The sequence below is a fragment of the Oncorhynchus mykiss genome, chromosome 5 (genome assembly GCF_013265735.2).
Source record: "Oncorhynchus mykiss isolate Arlee chromosome 5, USDA_OmykA_1.1, whole genome shotgun sequence".
NCBI classification, from domain to species: domain Eukaryota; kingdom Metazoa; phylum Chordata; class Actinopteri; order Salmoniformes; family Salmonidae; genus Oncorhynchus; species Oncorhynchus mykiss.
The window spans coordinates 73,952,693-73,974,429 of NC_048569.1; the positions used below are offsets into that span (position 1 = coordinate 73,952,693).

General features: G+C 42.4%; 3 protein-coding genes across 5 annotated transcripts in view; 1 reads left to right on the forward strand and 2 right to left on the reverse strand.

The window, feature by feature from the left end:
* Window positions 1-1,185, reverse strand: part of fryl (furry homolog, like) — a 102,964-nt gene extending 101,779 nt beyond the window's left edge. The window contains exon 1 of one of the 2 annotated variants that reach the window (XM_036978371.1): window positions 892-1,185. The gene's annotated coding sequence lies outside the window, so the exon portion shown is untranslated. The remainder of the gene's footprint in view (window positions 1-891) is intronic. The other variant, XM_036978372.1, reaches the window with a different exon arrangement.
* A 1,788-nt stretch (window positions 1,186-2,973) lies between these two features.
* On the forward strand, window positions 2,974-16,189 carry ociad1 (OCIA domain containing 1). Of its 2 annotated transcripts, XM_036978377.1 has the most exons (9): window positions 2,974-3,206; window positions 3,587-3,671; window positions 11,817-11,870; window positions 11,965-12,012; window positions 12,135-12,264; window positions 12,353-12,558; window positions 12,808-12,963; window positions 15,215-15,301; window positions 15,979-16,189. In XM_036978377.1, exons 1-8 carry the CDS (start codon window positions 3,156-3,158, stop codon window positions 15,250-15,252), a joined length of 768 nt encoding a protein of 255 aa, XP_036834272.1. In that variant the 5' UTR covers window positions 2,974-3,155; the 3' UTR covers window positions 15,253-15,301; window positions 15,979-16,189. The 2 variants fall into 2 exon arrangements, with proteins under 2 accessions (XP_036834272.1, XP_021459994.2); XM_021604319.2 differs by having other exon boundaries at window positions 15,215-16,187.
* A 709-nt stretch (window positions 16,190-16,898) lies between these two features.
* Window positions 16,899-19,438, reverse strand: ociad2 (OCIA domain containing 2). Its single transcript, XM_021604320.2, has 6 exons — window positions 19,179-19,438; window positions 19,004-19,088; window positions 18,299-18,352; window positions 17,951-17,998; window positions 17,491-17,644; window positions 16,899-17,163 (listed from the first exon to the last, which is right to left on the reverse strand). Exons 1-6 carry the CDS (start codon window positions 19,242-19,244, stop codon window positions 17,088-17,090), a joined length of 483 nt encoding a protein of 160 aa, XP_021459995.1. The 5' UTR covers window positions 19,245-19,438; the 3' UTR covers window positions 16,899-17,087.
* Between the last annotated feature and the right edge of the window lie 2,299 nt (window positions 19,439-21,737).

The window sequence follows — 21,737 nt, forward strand, 5'->3', positions numbered from 1 at the left end:
CAGAACAGAGGTAGAGTGAGCAAACAACCAGCAATGATATTTGAGAATCCAATATTTTTTGGGAGATTTCCTTTCCTAGTTGTTGGGCTATATAGGTAATGGAGACAACTTTGGGTTACATTGGCATGACAAAGGCAACTAATGTCCGATTACGTAAGGTACAGCTGTATAATATACAAGTGTATATGGATATTTGCTGATTAACCGCACTCAGTAACGTTAGTTGTATCCTAGTATTAGACTACCTGCCAAGTTAGGTGTAAAGTCAAATCAAAGCAGGATCTTTGACCATGCTCAAACTTGCCTCGCCTGTGTGCTTGCCTCCTCAAAAACGAATTTCAGTGGCAATAGCATGGTGACAGGAACACCTACGACGTAAATCAACGGATAGACACAGTGGCAAAACAAAAGACGCCAGGGGGGGTTTTATCAAATTATTGGTACTGTACATGAGCCAACAACAGTTAGCTTGCTATGATTGCCATTGTGCTGTGTCTTCAATATCGCCAACGTCGTAGCTAGCAAGCGAGTTGGTCACGTTAGATAACTAACTAGCTAGCCAGCCTAGTTTCCTTTATTAATTGGCTGTCTAGCTAGAGCTGGTTAATGTTAGCTAACTGACAACAACGGTAACATTCATTTGGCTTCCTTCCTGTCCAGTATTTGAGTACTTCTGGGTTTGCCAAATCCTGACATGGTTAGCTAATAACACATAGCTAGCAAGACAGATATCTAACGTTACCCAACTATGCTAGCTAGTATCGAAGCAATTCCATAGCTTATCAATTTGTCCGAAACGGCAAACTGCTCGCTACGAAAAGCTAGGTCTGCTAACTTTAATAAATTAGCTATTTGGTAGGACCTTGTATTTCAAATCTCGGCCGAGCTTACCTTTTTTAAAGTACGCTTAGCTTGTTTGCTAGCAATCCAACTCCTCTGGCATGCTACAATTATAGCTTTTTCCAACAGTGTCAGTGAAACTTCGCTGGGATCGCAAATGAGATATTTCAGTATGTGTCCTCACCTTCCTTTCCCATCCGTTCTTTTTTTGGAACGCTCTTCTTTTAATTTTTTCAAAGATCTAAACTCGTCTAATAGCAACTATCCTCGTTGACAGATTAGTAAACAATTTTGCGGTTTGTGTTGTCTGATATGAGCGTACCACTGTCAAAATGTTGGCAATATGCCCCGCCCTTTGCATTATATGATTGGTTCAAATTGTTTACACCTACATTGTATAAATTATTTTATTTGTTGTTCAGGCTCTGGCAATCTTACACCTCTGCATTGATTGGATGGCGTTCCGATGAGTAGACTGGACGCGGTAAGGTGCTTTTCACATTGACAGGTTGATCACATATACAGTGTCCCGCTTCAATCACACCGACAGGGTTATTACGCAAAATGGGATGCAGCATCATCTGGATATGTGTGCAACACAAGTTCAACATTCACCTTCTGCTACCATTTCTGTCAAGACATCTAAGCATACAGTTTGATGCATAAGTTTGATAAATATTATGTATGCAACACACAGAAGGCACTGCAACTGCTTCTGCAATGCAATTGCGCAAGGCAAACGCAGCTTTCCATTGGAAATGAATGCACTTCGGGTGTACCAAAATGCAATAACACTATCGGTGTGATCAAGACCCTCCCCCATCCCCCAAGCCCACCCAACCCCATCCGACCTTACACTTTAGGACCTTTAATCATACGATTTTTGTAAAGGTCATCTAGGTGAAAATCAGATTTTTTCAAAATGCAAGACTCTTTAAAAGCTTTGGTCACCGACTTGACAAATGATTTGCTCAAACGAGCCCAACTATTTCAATCTGGAGCAAGTGTTGGTCTTGAGGCTTTGTTGTGTCTGGACCGGGCGTGCTAGTTGTCAGAGCCGAGGGTTGCACCGAGGGTCAGGATAAAGATGAGTCTGTGATGGTAGGAGTGACATTTTTGGAAAAAAGTGGACCCTTGCCTTTTGGCTTATCCATTTGTGGTTTCAGGGTGGTTGAAAACAGAGTTGGGTGCTGTGGAATCGGTGAAGGTAACCAGAAGTGGTCTTGTGATAATTGTTTGTGTTTCTGCTGATCAGAGGGTGCAGGCGCTGCACATTAAACAAATGGGGACAAGAGATGCGAGTTGTTTTGCACTCAAGAAAAGGGCACCATTGAAAGGAGTGATTACATGGTAGCGGTAAATGTGAAAGTTGACCAACCGAAGGGGAAGATTCCCAGTGTTTGTCATGCACATCATTTGTTGCGACTTAGACAGGATGGCGTAAGAGTTGTTGTGTGTTCTTTTGTGTTTTGATGTTGAGCCGTTGCTGGACAAAGTGATGTTACAGGATATCTTATATACTCTAGGAACTTTTGTGCCGAATACATTACATTGTTACAGGTGTCAAGCTTATGAGCATGTGGAAACAGTGTGTAGGAGGAGGTTCCTAGGTGTTAGAAGTGTGCAGAAGGGCATGAGACAAAGGAATGTGTAACATTGGGGAAAGTAGTGGTATGTGTTAATTAAACGGGTGCCCATGGGGCTGGGGATCAGAAATGTCCAGTGTGAGAGAGGCAGGTGGAGGTTTCCAGGGTTAGAGTAGCACAGAAGTTGTCGTATGCTGAGGCAGTGAAGAAAGTAGAGGAAGATGGGTCAAGGGGGAGGGATCCTGAGAGGAGTGGTGTGAGTAGTAGATCTGTACCAGTATAGAGGGATAGGCCAACAAGTCATTTCAGGCTATTGGACTGAGATAGGACTATATATAGTTAAATAGTGGAGTTGGGTGGTGAGTGTGTAGTGTTAGATGGTAGAGTATTTGTTTATTTATTTGAATTATTTATTTATTTATTTTCAAGCAATGCATAAGGGAAGTATACTCCAGTCTAGTAGGTGGCAGTAATGCAACATTTATTGGATGTCAACCGCCGTTAAACCTCACCGAAGAAGAAGACTGGGCACGCTTCTTTACGCGTGACGTCTACACTCAGGTTTTGCGTAAGGCAATCGCCTTCTGATTTCAACAGCTTCCCTGCTTTGAGGCAGAGAGCTTGGAGGTCATTTTTGAAGTTTCAATTGTTTCCCCTGTTACACATGCACATAACCTCGAAATAATGGTGTAGCAAATTTTTCTCCTCACTTCAATTTATTTTCTAGTCATGTCACAAACGTCAATGGGATTCACTGATCAACAACAACAAGGGGCTCAGGTACAGTAACAAGCTAACAGTAGCTAGCTAACCGCTAGTTAGCGTTCTGCGGATTAGCTTGCAAGTTAAAGTAAAATGGCTTGCCAAACAAACAGTTTTCCCAAGCTAGCTACAACAACACTGTATAGTCGCTAACTGAAACATGAGTAATTAGCAAGTTAATCAAGTAGTACTGTAGTAATACTATCGTCGATAACGCTACTACGCGATGCAAAGTATTTTGCTAAAGTTCGCATTTCAACCCCTCCACTCACTAACAGTAGACGACTGGCGTATGTAGTGCAGTGGAAAAGTAGAACACGACAGAGTTGAGTTTAATCTGCTATGTATATGTTATCTAGCTAATTACAATTGCTACATTTCTGTACCCTATATAACAGAGTCAAGTTGGGGCACCCTACATTCCCACGGAGGATGAGAAGAGAGTGTTTCGGGAATGCAACCAAGAGAGCTTTTGGTACAGATGTAAGTCATACTACAACATAAGGATGTGTTCCAAATAGCACCCTATTCCCAAGCCCTAATCATGACTCTGTTTCATTACACGTAAGTCATTGGACTAAGGCGTCTTCTGTACAGGGAGTTTTAAGAGCATGATGCTCTGTCTAAAAATTAACACGCATTGCTTGCAATATGTTTCTGGAAGCATGAAAGCCCATTTATGCTCTGGCAATGCGAAATGGAAGGTCCATACCAAGCATTTGACGCAACCGCGGTGCCTCCGGATGCTTGTAGAGGCCAAATCAGCTGCGTACTGCATTGCGCCGTGCGTCACAAATGTTGTAACGATGCAGAGGGATCCGTAATAGAGTTCTGCTATCCGACTCGACAGGCCCCGACGTTATAAATGGAGTTAAGGCTAGGTATCACTGAATTGATCACTAACATTCTGAAGCTGAGCTGCATTTACGGCCTCTGCAGAAGTCAAGGCATTCATGCTTCGCAGAGCTGTTGTGAAGGAAGTTGGTGTTTATTCAGTAACTCACACCCCCACTTACCGTCAACCAATCATGTAAATGCAGAGCTATACAGAGCCCGCCGCATTTTTAAACAGTTTTGGAGGAGCACAGCGATGTGGTACGGCACTCAATATGGACACTGTATGCCTCCGGAGGCTCTGCAATTGTGTCACACCCTCCATACTCAACCTCCTACCACATTCTTGGATCAAGCCTATTTTGGCTTTAAGATCATAACATGGTGTCAGAAGTGCTTAAAACGTCAAATATAAAAAATATAAACGCAACATGCAACAATTTCAAAGGTTTTGCTGAGTTACAGTTCATATAAGTGTAACCGTTTTTTGACTTTACGTCCGTCCCCTCGCCCCGACTTGGGCGCAAACCAGGGACGCTCTGCACACGTCAACAGTCACTCTTGAAGCATCGTTACCCATAGCTCCACAAAAGCCGCGGCCCTTGCAGAGCAAGAACCACTACTTCAAGGTCTCAGAGCAAGTGACGTCACCGATTGAAACGCCACTAGCGCGCACCACCGCTAACTAGCTAGCCATTTCACATCAGCTACATAAGGAAATCAGCCAATTTAAATTAATTAATTAGGCCCTAATCTATCGATTTCATATGACTGGGCATGGGCACAGCCATGGGTGGACCTGGCTCCCAAGTGGGTGGGCCTACGACTTTCCCGAAGCGGATCCTTTGTTCGGACCACCACCCAGGACATTGGATCTAATCCCGGAGGCTGACCCAAAACAACGTCACCGCAGGAGAGGTAGATGGCGTAGCCTCCTGGTCAGACCTTGAAGGCGTGCACACCACCCACCGCTTCAGAGTATATTACTCACCATTGTCCAGTCTCTAGACGACAAGGTGGATGTAATTAGGGCTAGGGTTGCCTTCCAGAGACATCAGAGATTGTAACATTATTTGTTTCACGGAACCATGACTCTCTCAGGATATGTTGTCGGAGTCGGTACAGCCAACTGGTTTCTTCATGCGTCGCGCCGACAGAAACATCTCTCTGGTAAGAAGGGCGGGGGTGTGCTTCATGATTAACGACTCATGGAATAATCAGAACAACATACAGGAACTCAGCTCCTTTTGTTCACCTCACCTAGAATTGCTTACAATCAAATGCCGACCACATTATCTCCCAAAATAATGTTAGTTACGGCCGTGCATTACACCCCCCCCCCCCTCAAGCAGATGTCTCCACAGCCCTCAAGGAACTTCGCTGGAATCTATGTAAACTGCAAACCATATATCCTGAGGCTGCATATATTGTAGCTGGGGATTTTACAAAGCTAATTTGAGAACAAGGCTACCTAAATTCTATCAGCACATTGACTGTAGCACTCGTGCGAGCAATACACTGGACCACTCCTACACTGACCTCCGCAATGCATACAAGGACCTCCCTTCGACAAATCTGACCACGACTCCATTTTGCTCCTAATGTCCTATAGGCAGAAACTCAAACAGGATATACCTGTAACTAGAACCATTAAACACTGGTCTGCTCAATCGGAATCCACGCTTCAAGATTGTTTTGATCATGCGGACTGGAAAATGTTCCGGGAAGCCTCGGAGAATAACATTGATTTATACGCTGACATGGTGAGTGAGTTTATAAGGAAGTGCATTGAAATGTTGAATCCACTATGAAAACCTACCCTAACCAGAAACCGTGGATAGATGGCGGAATTTGCGCAAAACTGAAAGCGCAAACCACTGCATTCAATCATGGAAAGTTGTCTGGGGATATGGCTGAATATAAACAGTGTAGTTATTCCTTCCAAGGCAATCAAACAAGCAAAATGTCAGTTTAGGAACAAAGTGGAGTCATAATTCAATGGCTCAGTCACAAGACATATGTGGTAGGGCAATTACGGACTACAAAAATAAAACTAGCCACGTCACGGACACCGTCTTGCTTCCAGACAAACTAAACACGTTCTTTGCCCGCTTTGAGGATAATACAGTCATAATACAGTCCCACCGACGCGGCCTGCTACCAAGGACTACTCTGTGGCCAATGTGAGTAAGACATTTAAACGTGTTAACCCTTGCAAGGCTGCTGGTCCAGACTGCATTTCCTCAGAGCATGTGCAGACCAGCTGGCTGGTGTGTTTACGGACATATTCAATCGCTCCCTATCTCAGTCTGCTGTCCCCACATGCTTCAAGATGGCCACCATTGTTCCTGTACCCAAGAAGGCAAAGGTAACTGAACTAAATTACTATCACCCCATAGCACTCACTTCTGTCATCATGAAGTGCTTTGAAAGACTAGTCAAGGATCATATCACCTTCACCTTACCTGCCACCCTAGACCCACTTCAGTTTGCCAACAGCCCCAACATGTCCACAGACAATGCAATCGCCTGCACACTGCCCTATCCCTACTGGACAAGAGGAATACCTATGTAAGAATGCTGTTCATTGACTACAGCTCAGCATTCAACAACATAGTACCCTCCAAGCTCATCATTAAGCTTGAGGCCCTGGGTCTCATCACCGCCCTGTGCAATTGGGTCCTAGACTTCCTGACTGGCGGACCCCAGGTGGTGAGGGTAGGAAACAACATCTCCACTTCGCTGATCCTCAACATTGGTGCATGCTCGGCCCCCTCCTGTACTCCCTGTTCACCCATGACTGCGTGGCCATGCACGCCTCCAACTCACTCATGAAGTTTGCAGACGACACAACAGTAGTGGGCTTGATTACCAACAACAACGAGACAGCCTACAGGGAGGAGGTGAGGGCTCTCGGAGTGTGGTGTCAGGAAAACCCCCTCTCACTCACCGTCAACAAAACAAAGGAGATGATCGTAGACTTCAGGAAACAGTAGAGGGCGCACCCTCCCCATCCACGGGACCACAGTGGAGAAGGTGGAAAGCTTCAAGTTCCTCAGCGTACACATCACAGACAAACTGAAATGGTCCACCCACACAGACAGCGTGGTGAAAAATGCGCAACAGCACCTCTTCAACCTCAGAAAGCTGAAGAAATTTGGCTTGTCACCTAAAACCCTCACTAACTTTAACAGGTGCACAATTGAGAGAATCCTGTCAGGCTGTATCACGGCAACTGCACCACCCCCAATCGCAGGGCTCTCCAAAGGTTGGTGCGGTCTGCACAACGCATCACTGGGGGCAAACTACCTGCCCTCCAGGACACCTACAGCACCCGATGTCCCAGGAAGGACAAAAAGATCATCAAGGACAACAACCACCCGAGCCACTGCCTGTTCACCCCGCTATCATCCAGAAGGCTACGTCCGTACAGGTGCATCAAAGCTGGGACAGAGAGACTGAAAAACAGCTTCTATCTCAAGCCCATCAGATTGTTAAACAGCCATCACTAGCACAGAGAGGCTGCTGGCTACATACAGATTTGAAATCATTGGCCACTTTTAATAAATGGATCACTAGTCACTTTAAATAATAGCACTTTTTAATGTTTACATATTACATTACTCATATGAATATACTGTATTTTATACCATCTATTGCATCTTGCCTATGCCGCTCGGCCATTTCTCATCCATATAATTATATGTACGTATTCTTATTCCATTCTTTGTACATTTGTGTGTTTAAGGTAGTTGTTGTGGAATTGTTAGATTACTTGTTAGATATTACTTCCCTGTCGGAACTAGAAGCACAAGCATTTCGCTACACTCACATTAACATCTCCATTGGAATATACTTTTTAAGGAGCTGGTAATCTCCGTTGGAATAGTATTAATGCCCATCGTGTTCGTCGTCCATGCAACGTCAATGGACCGCGCGGTGCCCTCTGGGTGATTCTGTGACACGGAGAGCTCTCCTTCAAGGAGGGAATGGGAGTCAATTAGGCGCTATCTCAAAAATCCAACATCTACCATTTTTAAATTTTTTTTTTTAACCTTTATTTAACTAGGCAAGTCAGTTAAGAACAAATTCTTATTTTCAATGACGGCCTAGAAACAGTGGGTTAACTGCCTGTTCAGGGGCAGAACGACAGATTTGTACCTTGTTAGCTCGGGGATTTGAACTTGCAACCTTCCGGTTACTAGTCCAACGCTTTGACCCGTTTCTTAAACAAGAAATAGAACATTACACATTTTCGCAAGATATGAAATAATTAATCTGGGATCTGTTTTATTGTATAGCTTTGGAATTGTGACATTACGTACTTTCGAGGAAAATAGACATTTCTCAACTCATACCGATTTTGAGAAGGGATTATATGACGATTAGTTTAGCGACCGTGTGACGCAGCATGACAAGATGAACGTGATTGGTCAACAGTCTGTGGGGCATTATGCGTTCTTCCATTCATGGTCCAGTGGGATTCCTTTCTCTAATATCTCTGGCAGAGCTGCTAAGCGCAGCGATCGTGTGGCAGGAAGGGACAGGTAATGGATTTACTAACGGAGGAAGTCCATAATGATTTCGGCTTTTGGGCAGGGCCGGGCCTTAAATTTGGCAGAAGCAATCGGGCCTGTGTTGGGCAGGGCAGAGCCTGAACGTAGCGAGTGTGGCTAAAATAAGTATGAATGCTCTTACTTCTGCGGAGGCAGCCTCGCAGTAAATGCTGTACACAGCCACTGCAGATGTCATATTGACCATGCAGAATCGTTAACGCCTCAACTCGTTCAAATTACCTATAAATACTCGGATGTCATACATTTCAATGGAGACGTCCACAACGGAGTGAATGCGCAACGCCCTCTTGCGGTTGAAGGCTCCGTCGCGAGACAGACACTGCATACTTAATTTTTTTCCGACTTTGCCTCGTCTTCAGTTCAGCCAGTCTGCCAAAGAGCAGGGAGTTAACAAAACAAAGATAAATGTGGTTTTCGGTGATGGCTTCATGGTATAGTTAGTAACTTGTAAACAATTACCCATAACAATAAGTGAGTACTATTTGAATAGTAATGTTAAATAATACACATTGGCTGTTAAGCTAATTATATTATGACTGTTGCCTCCCATTTAAGTTTCATGGTAATTACATTTTTATGATAATTGTTAGGTGGAGAGGTTGGTAGCTACAATGCTATGTTCAACCTAGCCTAGCTTTTAGCTAACGTTAGCTATCTGCTCTGCAAGCAAGCTTGACTTCGTTAGATAAACAAGTTGAGGAAAAAGTAACTAAAGAAAACATTTATCATCCGAGACAATATATTTATCCTGTCTTGAATGAAAAGGTCATTTTGCAATCTCCCAAAATAAATGTGATCTCTGACAAGACAGGCACTCCATCTTGCATTACAAACACTACACTTCTCGGTTCAGTAGCTGGGCAAGACTCCGTGAATATGACGTACAGTAGGGCGTAATGAAATGCGTCACGATGTGAAGGGGTCAACTTTCTAGAAGCATTAGACCAGAACCAAGATACTGTTAGACGTCTAAGTTTGAAACGAGAAAGCTATTTTGTAGTTTTACATTGTGCCCGTTGCCTACACAAAAATGTAGAAAAACAAATTAAAATAACCATGGTTTTCAAACCACTTAGCATATAGGTTACTGAAGGTAAAATTCCAGCTCATCACTAGAAAATGGAATGTTTTATGTATTCTGCCATGATTACAAGTTTATACTAATTTAGCAATACATTTTTTTGTTAGCTGACATGGCTAATTCAGTGACTGACATAAGAGAAAAACAGCTGTTGCACAACCAGATTTTGAAATTGCATGTTGTTCATTCTACTACTCTATCTAGCTCCTAATATATATATATGTATGTATGTATGTATGTATGTATGTGTGTGTGTGTGTGTGTGTGTGTGTGTGTGTGTGTGTGTGTGCACATATATACACACACACAGTGGCAAGAAAAAGTATGTGAACCCTTTGGAATTACCTGGATTTCTGCATAAGTTGGTCATCCATTTGATCAGATTTTCATCTAAGTCACAAAAATAGACAAACATAGTGTGCTTAAACTAATAACACACACATTATTGTATTTTTCTTGTCTATGTTGAATACCACATTTAAACATTCACAGTGTAGGTTGGAAAAAGTATGTGAACCCCTAGGCTAATGATGTCTCCAAAAGCTAATTGGACTCCAGCTAACCTGGAGTCCAATCAATGAGATGAGATTGGAGATACTGGTTAGAGCTGCTTTGCCCCATAAAAAACACTCACAAAATTTGAGTTTGCTCTTCACAAGAAGCATTGCCTGATGTGAACCATGCCTCGAACAAAAGAGATCTCAGACCCAAGATTAAGCATTTTTGACTTGCATAAAGCTCGAAAGGGTTACAAAAGTATCTATAAAAGCCTTGATGTTCATCAGTCCACGGCAAGACAAATGGTCTATAAATGGAGAAAATTCTGCACTGTTGCTACTCTCCCTAGGAGTGGCCGTCCTGCAAAGAATCATGCTGACATCTCTGTTGATGAGTCTACGATACATAAAACACCAAATAAGAATGGTGTTCATGGGAGGACAACACGGAAGAAGCCACTGCTGTCCAAAAAACAACATTGCTCCACGTCTGAAGTTTGCAAAAGTGCACCTGGATGTTCCACAGCGCTACTGGCAAAATATTCTGTGGACAGATGAAACTACAGTTGAGTTGTTTGGAAGGAACACACACCACTATGTGTGGAGAAAAAAAGGCACAGAACACCAACATCAAAACCTCATCCCAACTGTAAAGTATCAGCCTCAGCTTGCCATCATCGACGGAAAAATGAATTACTAAGTTTATCAAGACATTTTGCAGGAGAATGTTATGCTTTCTCTCCACCTATTGAAGCTCAACAGAAGTCGGGTGATGCAACAGGACAACGAGCCAAAACACAAGTAATTCAACAACAGAATGGCTTCAACAGAAGAAAATATGCCTTCTGTAGGGGCCCAGTCAGAGTCCTGACCTCAACCCGATTGAGATACTGTGGCATGACCTCGAAAGCAGTTCACACCAGACATCCCAAGAATATTGCTGAACTGAAACAGTTTTGTAAAAAGGAACGGTCCAAAATTCCTCCTGACCGTTGTGCAGGTCTGATCTGCAACTACAGAAAACGTTTGGTTGACGTTATTGCTGCCAAAGGAGGGTCAACCAGTTATTAAATCCAGGAGTTCACATACTTTCTCCACCCTGCATTGTGAATGTTTACACGGTGTGTTCAATAAAGACATGAACACATAGAATTGTTTGTGTTATTAGTTTAAGCAGACTGTTTGTCTATTGTTGTGACCTAGATGAAGATCAGATCAAATTTGATGACCAATTTATGCAGAAATCCAGGTAATTCCAAATGGTTCCCATACTTTTTCTTGCCACTGTGTACTCTACTGGTCAAATGTTTTAGAACACCTAGTTATTCAAGAGTTTTTCTTTATTTTTACTATTTTCTACATTGTAGAATAATAGTGAAGACTGTGATATGTGCTTTTTGTCAGTATATATTTAGGCTAGTACATTATATCATCCCCTCAGCTGAGCCCACCAACTACGGACCTTCCAAATCCCAATTTAACCACTGATTACACCCCAGGTTTACCCCTTCTGTTTCTCTCTGATTTCTCATTTACTCAAGTTTGTAGCTACTAAAGTGTTATGAGCATGCATTGTTGAAATAAAGAGTTATAAGGATGTATAGATTCTGTATGCACTAATGACATTATGTATTCACAGCCCTTCCATTAACTGCTGTGGCAGTGTCTGTAGCTCAAGCACTCGTTATGAAAGGTATGTTTAATGCTCAGTCCAGTGAGATTGTAATTCAAATATCAGCCTCTGCCTTTCATTGGGTTAGAAAGTAAAGTCAATCTCTCCCTTTCAGGAGTCCTTGCACCCTCACCACGATTTGGTTCCCTGCCTAAAGTAGCTAGTAAGTGAAGGCTGAATATGAGGCTTTTCAGTGTCCTGCTGGAATTCAAAATGTGTATGTATATGTACCAGTGTCATGTCTTCGGGAATATTCACTTTTGTGTGCGTGGTGTCTATTTTCAGTTGCTGGTCTGTTTGGGTACATTGGAGGGAAGATCTCCTACACAAAGATATGTCAGGAGAAGTTCAAAAATCTGGAGAATTCCCCATTGGGTGAAGCTCTAAGACAAGGACAACGTCATATCCCTCAACAGTTAGTATTGCATCTAACCTCCTTTCCCCATTGTGGTAACTGGTTATTGTTTTGACATCTTACCAAGTTAAATTTTCATTGGAACCAGGTTTGCTCCTCAGAACCCATCAGAGTTGGGAGATCCTAACCAGGCTTTTTTTGAACAAGCCTCCCAGTCAGTGGCGGAACCTCGCACCCAAGCAGACTCCTTCAGCTACCCTAGTGACTTCTCCTATAGTGATCAGGGTGCTCTGTTGAGCCCTCCCCTCAGTGAGTCTGACCCCACAGGAGCTGCAGCTGATGTCAACCAACCAGGTACGGACATCAGGATTTGCATGTTGTTATTACAGACATGGATAATACTCTCTCACTCATCCTTGTTTTATTCTCAGAATTGTCTTCAAGATGTATGTTATTTAGTTGAAGTAAAGAGAACATTTGAGAACATTATCTCACTTTTGAATCAGCTGTGGTTGGAATTCTACAGATTTTGTATTGGCCCTGGCCGGACACCTTGAATAGCAGTTTTCTCTGAAAGGTTTCCTCCCCTCAATGCCTTTTTAGTCCCTCCTTACTTGGATGATGAGACTCCCAAAAAGAGACCAACCCTGTACGAGGACCTACGAAGCAGAAACCGTGAGAACTACGAGGTTACCCTGACCCAAAAGGCAGACATTCTGCTCAAGTCCCCGGCTGAAACACCTGTTCCGAAGAGAGATGGTGATTCATTCCCCACAGAGATCTGTTGTTATTGGGACTATTTACATATGGTGCTTACAATGGGGGTATGATTATTCAGTGTCAACAACAGTGCTCACATACTTGGACATCAGTGTCTTTGGCCAGAGCAGGGGGTCTGTATCAAGGAACACCCTAAGATACGCTAACGTTTGCTTTTTAGTTTGTAGCAATAATTAGCCATGCAGGCTGCCTCACATCCAGCCGTGATTGGGAGTCCCATAGGGCGGCGCACAATTGGCACAGCGGCACCCGGGTTTGGCTGGGGTAGTCATTGTAAATACGATTTTTTTCTTAATTTTTTCTTAAGTTAAATAAAGGTTAAATAAATGTTTTTTTAAATGTAGCCTTTTATAATTGTTGAATTAAACAAACACAATATTCTGGGTGCATTAGTGAACTACATTGCATAGACATACAGTACCAGTCAAAAGTTTTGTCACACCTACTCATTCCAGGGTTTTTCTTTATTTATTTTCTACATTGTAGAATAATAGTGAAGACATCAAAACTAACACATATGGAATCATGTATTAAACCAAACAGTGTTAAATAAATACAAATTATTTTTTATATTTGAGATTCTTCAAAGTAGTCACCCTTTGCCTTGATGACAGCTTTGGACACGCTTGGCGTTCTCTCAACTTGCTTCACCTGGAATGCTTTTCCAACAGTCTTGAAGGAGTTTCCACATATGCTGAGCCCTTGTTGGCTGCTTTGCCTTTACTCTGCGGTCCAACTCATCCCAAACCATCTCAAATGGGTTGAGGTCGGGTGATTGTGGAGGCCAGGTCATCTGATGCAGCACTCCTCCTTGGTCAAAAAGTCCTTACACAGCCTGGAGGTGTGTTGGGTCATTGTCCTGTTGAAAAACAAATGATAGTCCCACAAAGCGCAAACCAGATGGGATGGCGTATTGCTGCAGAATGTTGTGGTAGCCATGCTGGTTGTGTGCCTTGAATTCTAAATAAATCCCAGACAGTGTCACCAGCAAAGCACTCCCACACCATCACACCTCCTCCTCCATGCTTCAAGGTGGGAACCACACATGCGGAGATCATCGGTTCACCTACTCTGTGTCTCACAAAGACACTGCTGTTGGAACCAAAAATCTCAAATTTGGACTCATCAGACAGATTTCCACCAGTCTAATGCCCATTGCTTGTGTTTCTTGGTTCAAGCAAGTCGCTCCTTATTGGTGTCCTTTAGTAGTGGTTTCTTTGCAGCAATTCAACCATGAGGGCCTGATTCACGCAGTCTCCTCTGAACAGTTGATGTTGAGATGTGTCTGTTACTTGAACTCTGTGAAGCATTTATTTGGGCTGCCATTTCTGAGGCTGTTAACTCTAACGAACTTATCCTCTGCAGCAGAGGTAACTCTGGTTCTTCCTTTCCTGTGGCGGTCCTCATGAGAGCCAGTTTCATCATAACGCTTGATGGTTTTTGCGACTGCACTTGAAGAACTTTCAAAGTTCTTGACATTTTCTGCATTGACTGACCATGTCTTTAAAGTAATGATGGACTGTCACTTCTCTTTGCTTGTTTGAGCTGTTCTTGCCATAATATGGACTTGGTCTTTTACCAAATAGGGTTATCTTCTGTTTCTACCCCTACCTTGTCACAACACAACTGATTTCCTTAAACACATTAAGAAGGGAAAAAATGACACTAACTTTTAACAAAGCACACCTGTTCATTGAAATGCATTCCAGGTGACTACCTCATGAAGCTGGTTAAGATAATGGCTCCCTAGTGGCGCAGCGGTTTAAGGCACTGCATCTCAGTGCTTGAGGCGTCACTACTGACACCCTGGTTCGATTCCATGCTGTATCACAACCGGCTGTGATTGGGAGTCCCATAGGGCAGTGCTCAATTGGCCCAGCATCGTCCGTGTTTGGCCGGTGTAGGCCGTCATTGTAAATAAGAATTTGTTCTTAACTGACTTGTGTAGTTAAATCAACAAATATATAAATCAAGTTTTTTTTAAATACCGAGTGTGTGCAAAGCTGTCATCAAGGCGAAGGGTGGCTACTTTGAAGAATCTCAAATATAACATTTTAATGTAACTTTTTACTACATGATTCCGTATGTGTTATTTCGTAGTTTTGATGTCTTCACTATTCTACAATGTAGAAAATAGTAAAAATAAAGAAACTCTGGAATGAGTAGGTGTCCAAATGTTTTGACTGGGACTGTATGTCTGATTCTCTGTATGGTTATTTTGTCTCCACAGTGAAAAAGAACCAATATGGAGATGCATGGGACGAGTGAAGAGTCTGCTTCAGGAGCCAGTGATCAGCTGCTGCACCAGGAGAAGAAGGCAAGAGGGCACATGTAGTACACACAAGACCTCTGCTTTTTATGCAATCATGCTATAGAAATCTGAAAAACACGTTTGACGTTTCCGAAGTGATAAATGCAAAATCATATATTGTCAAAAGGTTAACATGAATAGGAGCTTTCTAGAATTGTCCAATGCAGTTGAATGCAGCCAACAAGCTTACCAATAGCTTGTGTATCAGTGGAGGCTGCTGAGGGGAGGACTGCTCATAATGGCTGGAATAGAGTCAATCGAATGGTATCAAACACGTCTCCATTCCAGCCGTTATACTTCATTTCCAGCCATTATTATGAGCCATCCTCCTATCAGCAGCCTTCGCTGCTATGTTTCCATCCCGTCATTTTAGCATTGTAACTGGGTCTTATTCAAATGTGAATGTTCAGTATTACCAGTGAGCTCATACTATTTTGAAGGTTTATCTGTAAGTCATAAATGAATATAATTGAATATGTCCATTTGGTGTTATCTGGACCGTATCTGGCATCAGATTATTGCGTTGAGGGTGGCAGATCAGATTATAATGCTATATGATGTAAAAGCAGAATGTTGAGGGCCTTTTTGAAGACCATCTTAGCACAGGTGGACATCTGAAGGTTTAGTTTGGCAGGGTGTTGTCTCAGTAATAATGGATAGGTCCCCTTGTTTTTTCCCAGCAGTGTCAAAAGTAACATAAAACAAAGGCTGCGTTGACTGAGATGTCCTCCAGGACCAAGCTTACCCAGATTCTCTGGTCTGTTGACTTTTCAGCAAGGTGTGGCAGAGACATAAAAAAAAATAGCACTGTGTAACACGTATCTCTTTCCTTCTGTTTGTTTTGTCAAACAACTGTGTTGATTATTAAATCATAGCCAAATTGGTTTCGGTGTGCCGGCTGTAGTCATCTCTCATTTATCCTCTATACCAGGGATCATCAACTAGATTCAGCCCCGGGCCAATTATTATTATTTTTTCTTGAGATGATGGTCAGGGGGCCGGAACATAATCACAAGTAATTTGCTTGCAGACTGTAAGAAGCCCAAACTGACTAAAACATACTAATTGCAAACCTTGCTTACATTTGTATAAAATCACTATGCGTGAGAATACTTTGGAACTGATTTCCAAAATGTAATTCCTTTAGAGCTGATTTGCTGGTGTTTTTAGTCTTAAGCCCCCCAAAATAATAATTAAATATGTATTTTTTGCTCCAAAAACTTGAGGGGCCAAGTCCAATCACCCATGGGTCGACAGTTGGGGGACTTTATACTGTATGCTAGCTTTGTTTGGTTGACTGACTGACTTATAACCACATGCATGCCAAAGTAGAAGTTGGCCCAAGTGATTTTCTCTCATAGACTACTTATGACCCAGAGTCTCATGCAAACCACGCACCAATACATTAAATAACATGCCCCAAGGGCCTCTGATCGTTCTGTTTCTGCTGGAGTATGAATTGGAGGGGTGTTAACTTTCATAATAAAAAGAATATGGCACAGCCATCTCAGATCTTTTCAACAATGCTGTGATGGCTGTCCCTCGGCAGTGACTGCTACATGTTGTCATCCTGAATACACACAAACCTCAACAACACAAGCCATCAAGGTATTTAACTGAGGTAAAAACTCAATCTTTATTTTTGGTAGAACTTTTACAAAATCATTACTTCATGTCCATTTGCAATGCATCACCTGAATTGGACTCCCAAGGTTTGTAAAACATATTTGGGGGAGAACAGACAAGGATCATTAGAATTGAGTACACAAACTTTGGATGTAGACTGTGTGTTTTAGCTTTGCACACCCTCTATTGGTGCAGCAGGGGCTTGCTGTTGCTTACACTCTTCACACACGTGGTGGCAGTATCTAAAAGAGGCAGAGAAACCTGTTAATGTTAACTCGCCAACCGCTTTAGTATAATCTCGGAAACCCATAACTAAAATATTAAGTGATTACTTTAGATGCTATGTTACGTGTGTCTGTCCACGAGAGATTAAGCTTTAGTATCACTCACACCAACATGCAATAAATACAATTCTTTTGCTAGTGCCGTAACTTGAATCTAAAAGATAACCCATTGGCATGATAAGGTTTAAGCCACATAGCTGGTATCTATCTCCCTGTTACATAATCTCTTCAGAAAAAAAGACTACCATGGGCAACAGAAGTGTCAAAGTCCTCAGCTCTACTCACCTGTGTCCTGGGCCAGAACCACGCCCTCCAAATGGGCCGGGTCCAAAACCATATTCAGATTCTGGACCAAAGACGGGCCCAAGTCTCTGGAACTTATTTCTGCAGGTTGTAACATACGAAGCCTTCCCCACTGCATAACCAAGGACACCAGCCGCTGAAGGGACAAGATCATTGGTCATAAACATGTTAAAACTCTGTAATACAGGTTGTCTAGCTGCCACTTTTGGAATGTCCAAAGGAGTCTATCCCCTTTTTATGAATCAGTGTTTATCTAGCAGCTGCGCATTTGCCACTGATTATGGGGGCAGCAACTGAGTCCAATAGTCCCATCAGCACTGAGACAGATGTGTAACTAAGTCACCATAGAAACCAGGTTTCCCCAAACACAAGTATGGGAAACACACATGATAAAACCTGCTGGACAGAACCCTCTACTTCCACTTATGGGCTCACAGCTCACCTGCTACTTTTGGGAATGGGCCAAGTCTCTTTGATGCACTCCAAACTCCTGCAACAAAATATTATACAGTGCATGTTTGTTTACAGTGCATGTTTGCTAGTGGTTAGAGCGTTGGACTAGTAACCGGAAGGTTGCGAGTTCAAACCCCCGAGCTGACAAGGTACAAATCTGTCGTTCTGCCCCTGAACAGGCAGTTAACCCACTGTTCCCAGGCCGTCATTGAAAATAAGAATTTGTTCTTAACTGACTTGCCTGGTTAAATAAAGGTAAAATAAATAAATAAAAAAATTATGATGTTAAACCTGAACCTTGATTTAAGCTATGACTAATGTTATGTGAGTGTCTTACCTTTGTAGATGAGCCCCCCAGAGACAGCCATGCTTCCCAGAGAGAGGGGAAGAGCTGAGAGGAACATGAGAACAGAGGTTAGTAGTTGTACCAATTTACCTCAGCCGGATAACCCCACAATAACCCCACACTGAGGACAAATCAACTTGTTCCTGTGGTGCGAAGATATTGTTAAAATCAAAGGGAGTCCTGTTTTTCCCCACACCACTTAGTTAGAATGTGCAGTAGTGTGACACGGAAACACGGAGTGGGTTTCATTTTCAGCTTTATTTATATCATGCCTTTTCACTGAGCTTCTGTAATGGAGCTCATTAACCCCTCTGGTGACCGATGGTCAAAGAACAAAGCATTAAAAAAAGGTGTAAAGTCCTCTTCCGAAGTAACGCTTTGAATAGAGGCCCATCATCAATCGCCAACAGCATACTCAGATGGGGCAATTTTTTAGCTCTGAGACAGGATTTGGAAGCAGACGGTAGAATTTGAAAACATGCCATAGCCAGGGAAAGGGGCCTGATTAAAGGGCCACTGACTTATATGACTCCTACTAATGGGTTTGCTGTTTACAAAAGACGCACTGCCTACCTGGAAATGGCCAGAATGCCACAGAGGGTCTAGCATCAATGGAGTTTCTTTGAGAAATAACAAGCTTTTTGCAGTGCATGTGTAATTGCTTGGATTAAAAAGTTCAGCACCCTTGGTCAATACCTCTATACCAGAAGCTCTCTTCCTTGCAATCCTTCCAGATTTGTCTCACGTCGTCTCTGTGGATGTGTCGATCTCCATGTTGACACTGGGACACACCAAACAGGTCAGAGATTGGAGGTCACCCACACCATACAATTCACTAATCGTGTCCGAGTATTGTGTGTGCGTGTTTCACCTTCTTCCATGGGGTGGCTCCCTCTGCCTTCACTGTTACTGTTTTCTCAAGGGTTTCAGAGCTCATGATGTCAAGTGTTTGAAAGAATCTCTTATTTGCTCAAATACTCTGCTCAACTTTTCACTTGGACCTGAATTAGCTATGGTCTTCGTTGCTATTCCTTTCGCTTTACTCTCGTATTTTCCTCGTCTACAAAGCCTCTCTCACTCCTCCCTTTTTGAGTAAACACTGAAGAGGCCCTGCCCACCAAAAGGTCTGTTGAAAAAGCCTTTAATACAGACACCGGAAAATCTCTCGCTTGCTCACACACACAAATCAAATCAAATTTATTTATATAGCCCTTCGTACATCAGCTGATATCTCAAAGTGCTGTACAGAAACCCAGCCTAAAACACACAAACTCACACACAGGTCAAAGCTGTCCTAATAAAAGCTATTTAGTGATTATTTATATGTTATAATGCCATGATGCAATTGGACAGAAACCTCCAATTCATGAAAATCCCTGAGTCATTCAACTCACCTTTGAACATGTTTCTTTACCCCAGCCAGTATAAAACAGCATGATAAATGGATGTTTCTTGTTCTGCATCCGTGAGGTGGGGCAGATATTTATTAATCTAATCACTCTGTGAAAGTGAGTGTTAGTGTTTAAATACTGGAGAGTTGAGACCAAATCACGGACGCTGGACAGAGTGGATTTCAGTTGTAACAAAAGACAGTTTTAATGAGTCAAAGATATCTTGTTCTGCAGTTTTACGTGCACGGACCTAGTTCACATAACTCGGCAAGGAGTCAGGTGAAAAAGAGGCCTTATACAACGGTTACATTCATTTTTATACATAGAATAAAGTAGGTGGAGTCTTGTCGTTTCGGTCTTCTTGACTGGTCGGAGGGTTGGAGGCGGGCCTTGCTCTAGCCAGAGCGGGCGCCATTGGTGCAGAGCAAAAGTCCTTTGCTCTTGGGACCGGCCAGTAGAGGGAGATGAGATGTGTGTTTATACAAGGAAGAGGGGGTCAGTCTTATGGCTGGGTGTATGTGTTCTTACGACGGAATGTCTTTGTTTATATGAGCTATGTGTATGAATATTTATATAACAAATGTCAACATTCTTTAAATATATAAAATAAGAGCAAGTTATGTGGTCTATAGTGTAATTCATCCCCATTCAAATATCTTAAGTTATTTTGCATATACTAGTGCTCTCTAGTCTCATCTCATGTAGTTAGTTGTCTAATTAAGTGTTTCATCAAATCTATTAGTCACATGCGCCAAATACAACAGGTATTACAGTGAAATGCTTACTGACAAGCCCCTAACCAACAATGCAGTTAAAAAAATTGAAAAAATAGGAATAAGAAATAAAAGTAACAAATAAATAAAGAGCAGCAGTAAAATAACAATAGTGAGGCTATATACAGCGCGTACCGGTACAGAGCCAATGTGTTGGGGCACTGGTTAGCCGAGGTAATTGAGGTAATAGTTATTAAATCAAATCAAACTTTATTTGTCACATGCGCCGAATAATGTTACAAATAAATTGAGCTTTATTCATTATAATTATGTAATTAGGCTATATAAGCGTTGTGCATGATAAAATTATTATGCTTGTCAAATGTTGCAGAAGCATTGGGTACTAGAATAACATTTTAAATTTGAGACAAAAAAAACGACTAATTCAGATGGGGCACAATAAATAAAAACACACCCTACAATAAGTTTTCTGTGTAACCAATTGTATTTTAGAACCGACATGTACTGAACAAAAATATAAACGCAACATGTAAAGTTTTGGTTTCATGAGCTGAAATAAAATATACCAGAAATGTTCCATACACACAACAAGTATATTTCTGTTTAACATCCCTGTTAGTGAGCATTTCTCATTTGCCAGGATAATCCACCTGACAGGTTTGGCCTATCAAAATGCTGATTAAACAGAATGATCATTACACAGGTGGGGACAAAAGACCACTCTAAAATGTGCGCACAACACAATGCCACTGATGTCTCAAGTTTTGAGTGAGTGCAATTAGCATGTTGACTGGAGGAATGTCCACCAGATGTGTTGCCAGAGAATGGAATGTTAATTTCTCTACCATAAGCCTCCAACATTGTTTTTAGAAAATTTGTCAGTACATCCAACCAGCCTCAACTGCAGACCACGTGTAACCACGGCAGCCCAGGATCTCCACATCTGGCTTCTTTACTTGCAGGATCGCCTGAGACCAGCCACCCAGACAGTTTATGAAACTGAGGAGTATTTCTGTCTGTAGTAAAGCTATTTTGTGGGGGAAAACTCATTCAGATTGGCTGGGCCTGGCTCCCCAGTGAGTGGGCCTACTTTATTACAGCCTGGCATGCAATAAACGCTACACCGGTTCACCAGGGGCATTCATAGAATCCTCTCACTGATTATGCTGATCGTTTCCTAGCTAATGAACCACAGCGGTGGGGTGGTCTGGTTTGGAACTTTGACCTGTCACGTTCATCCAAAGGAGCTTCTTAATTCTTTGTCTACAGCTGTCTTAAATGACACCAGAGACAGCCTATCATGAA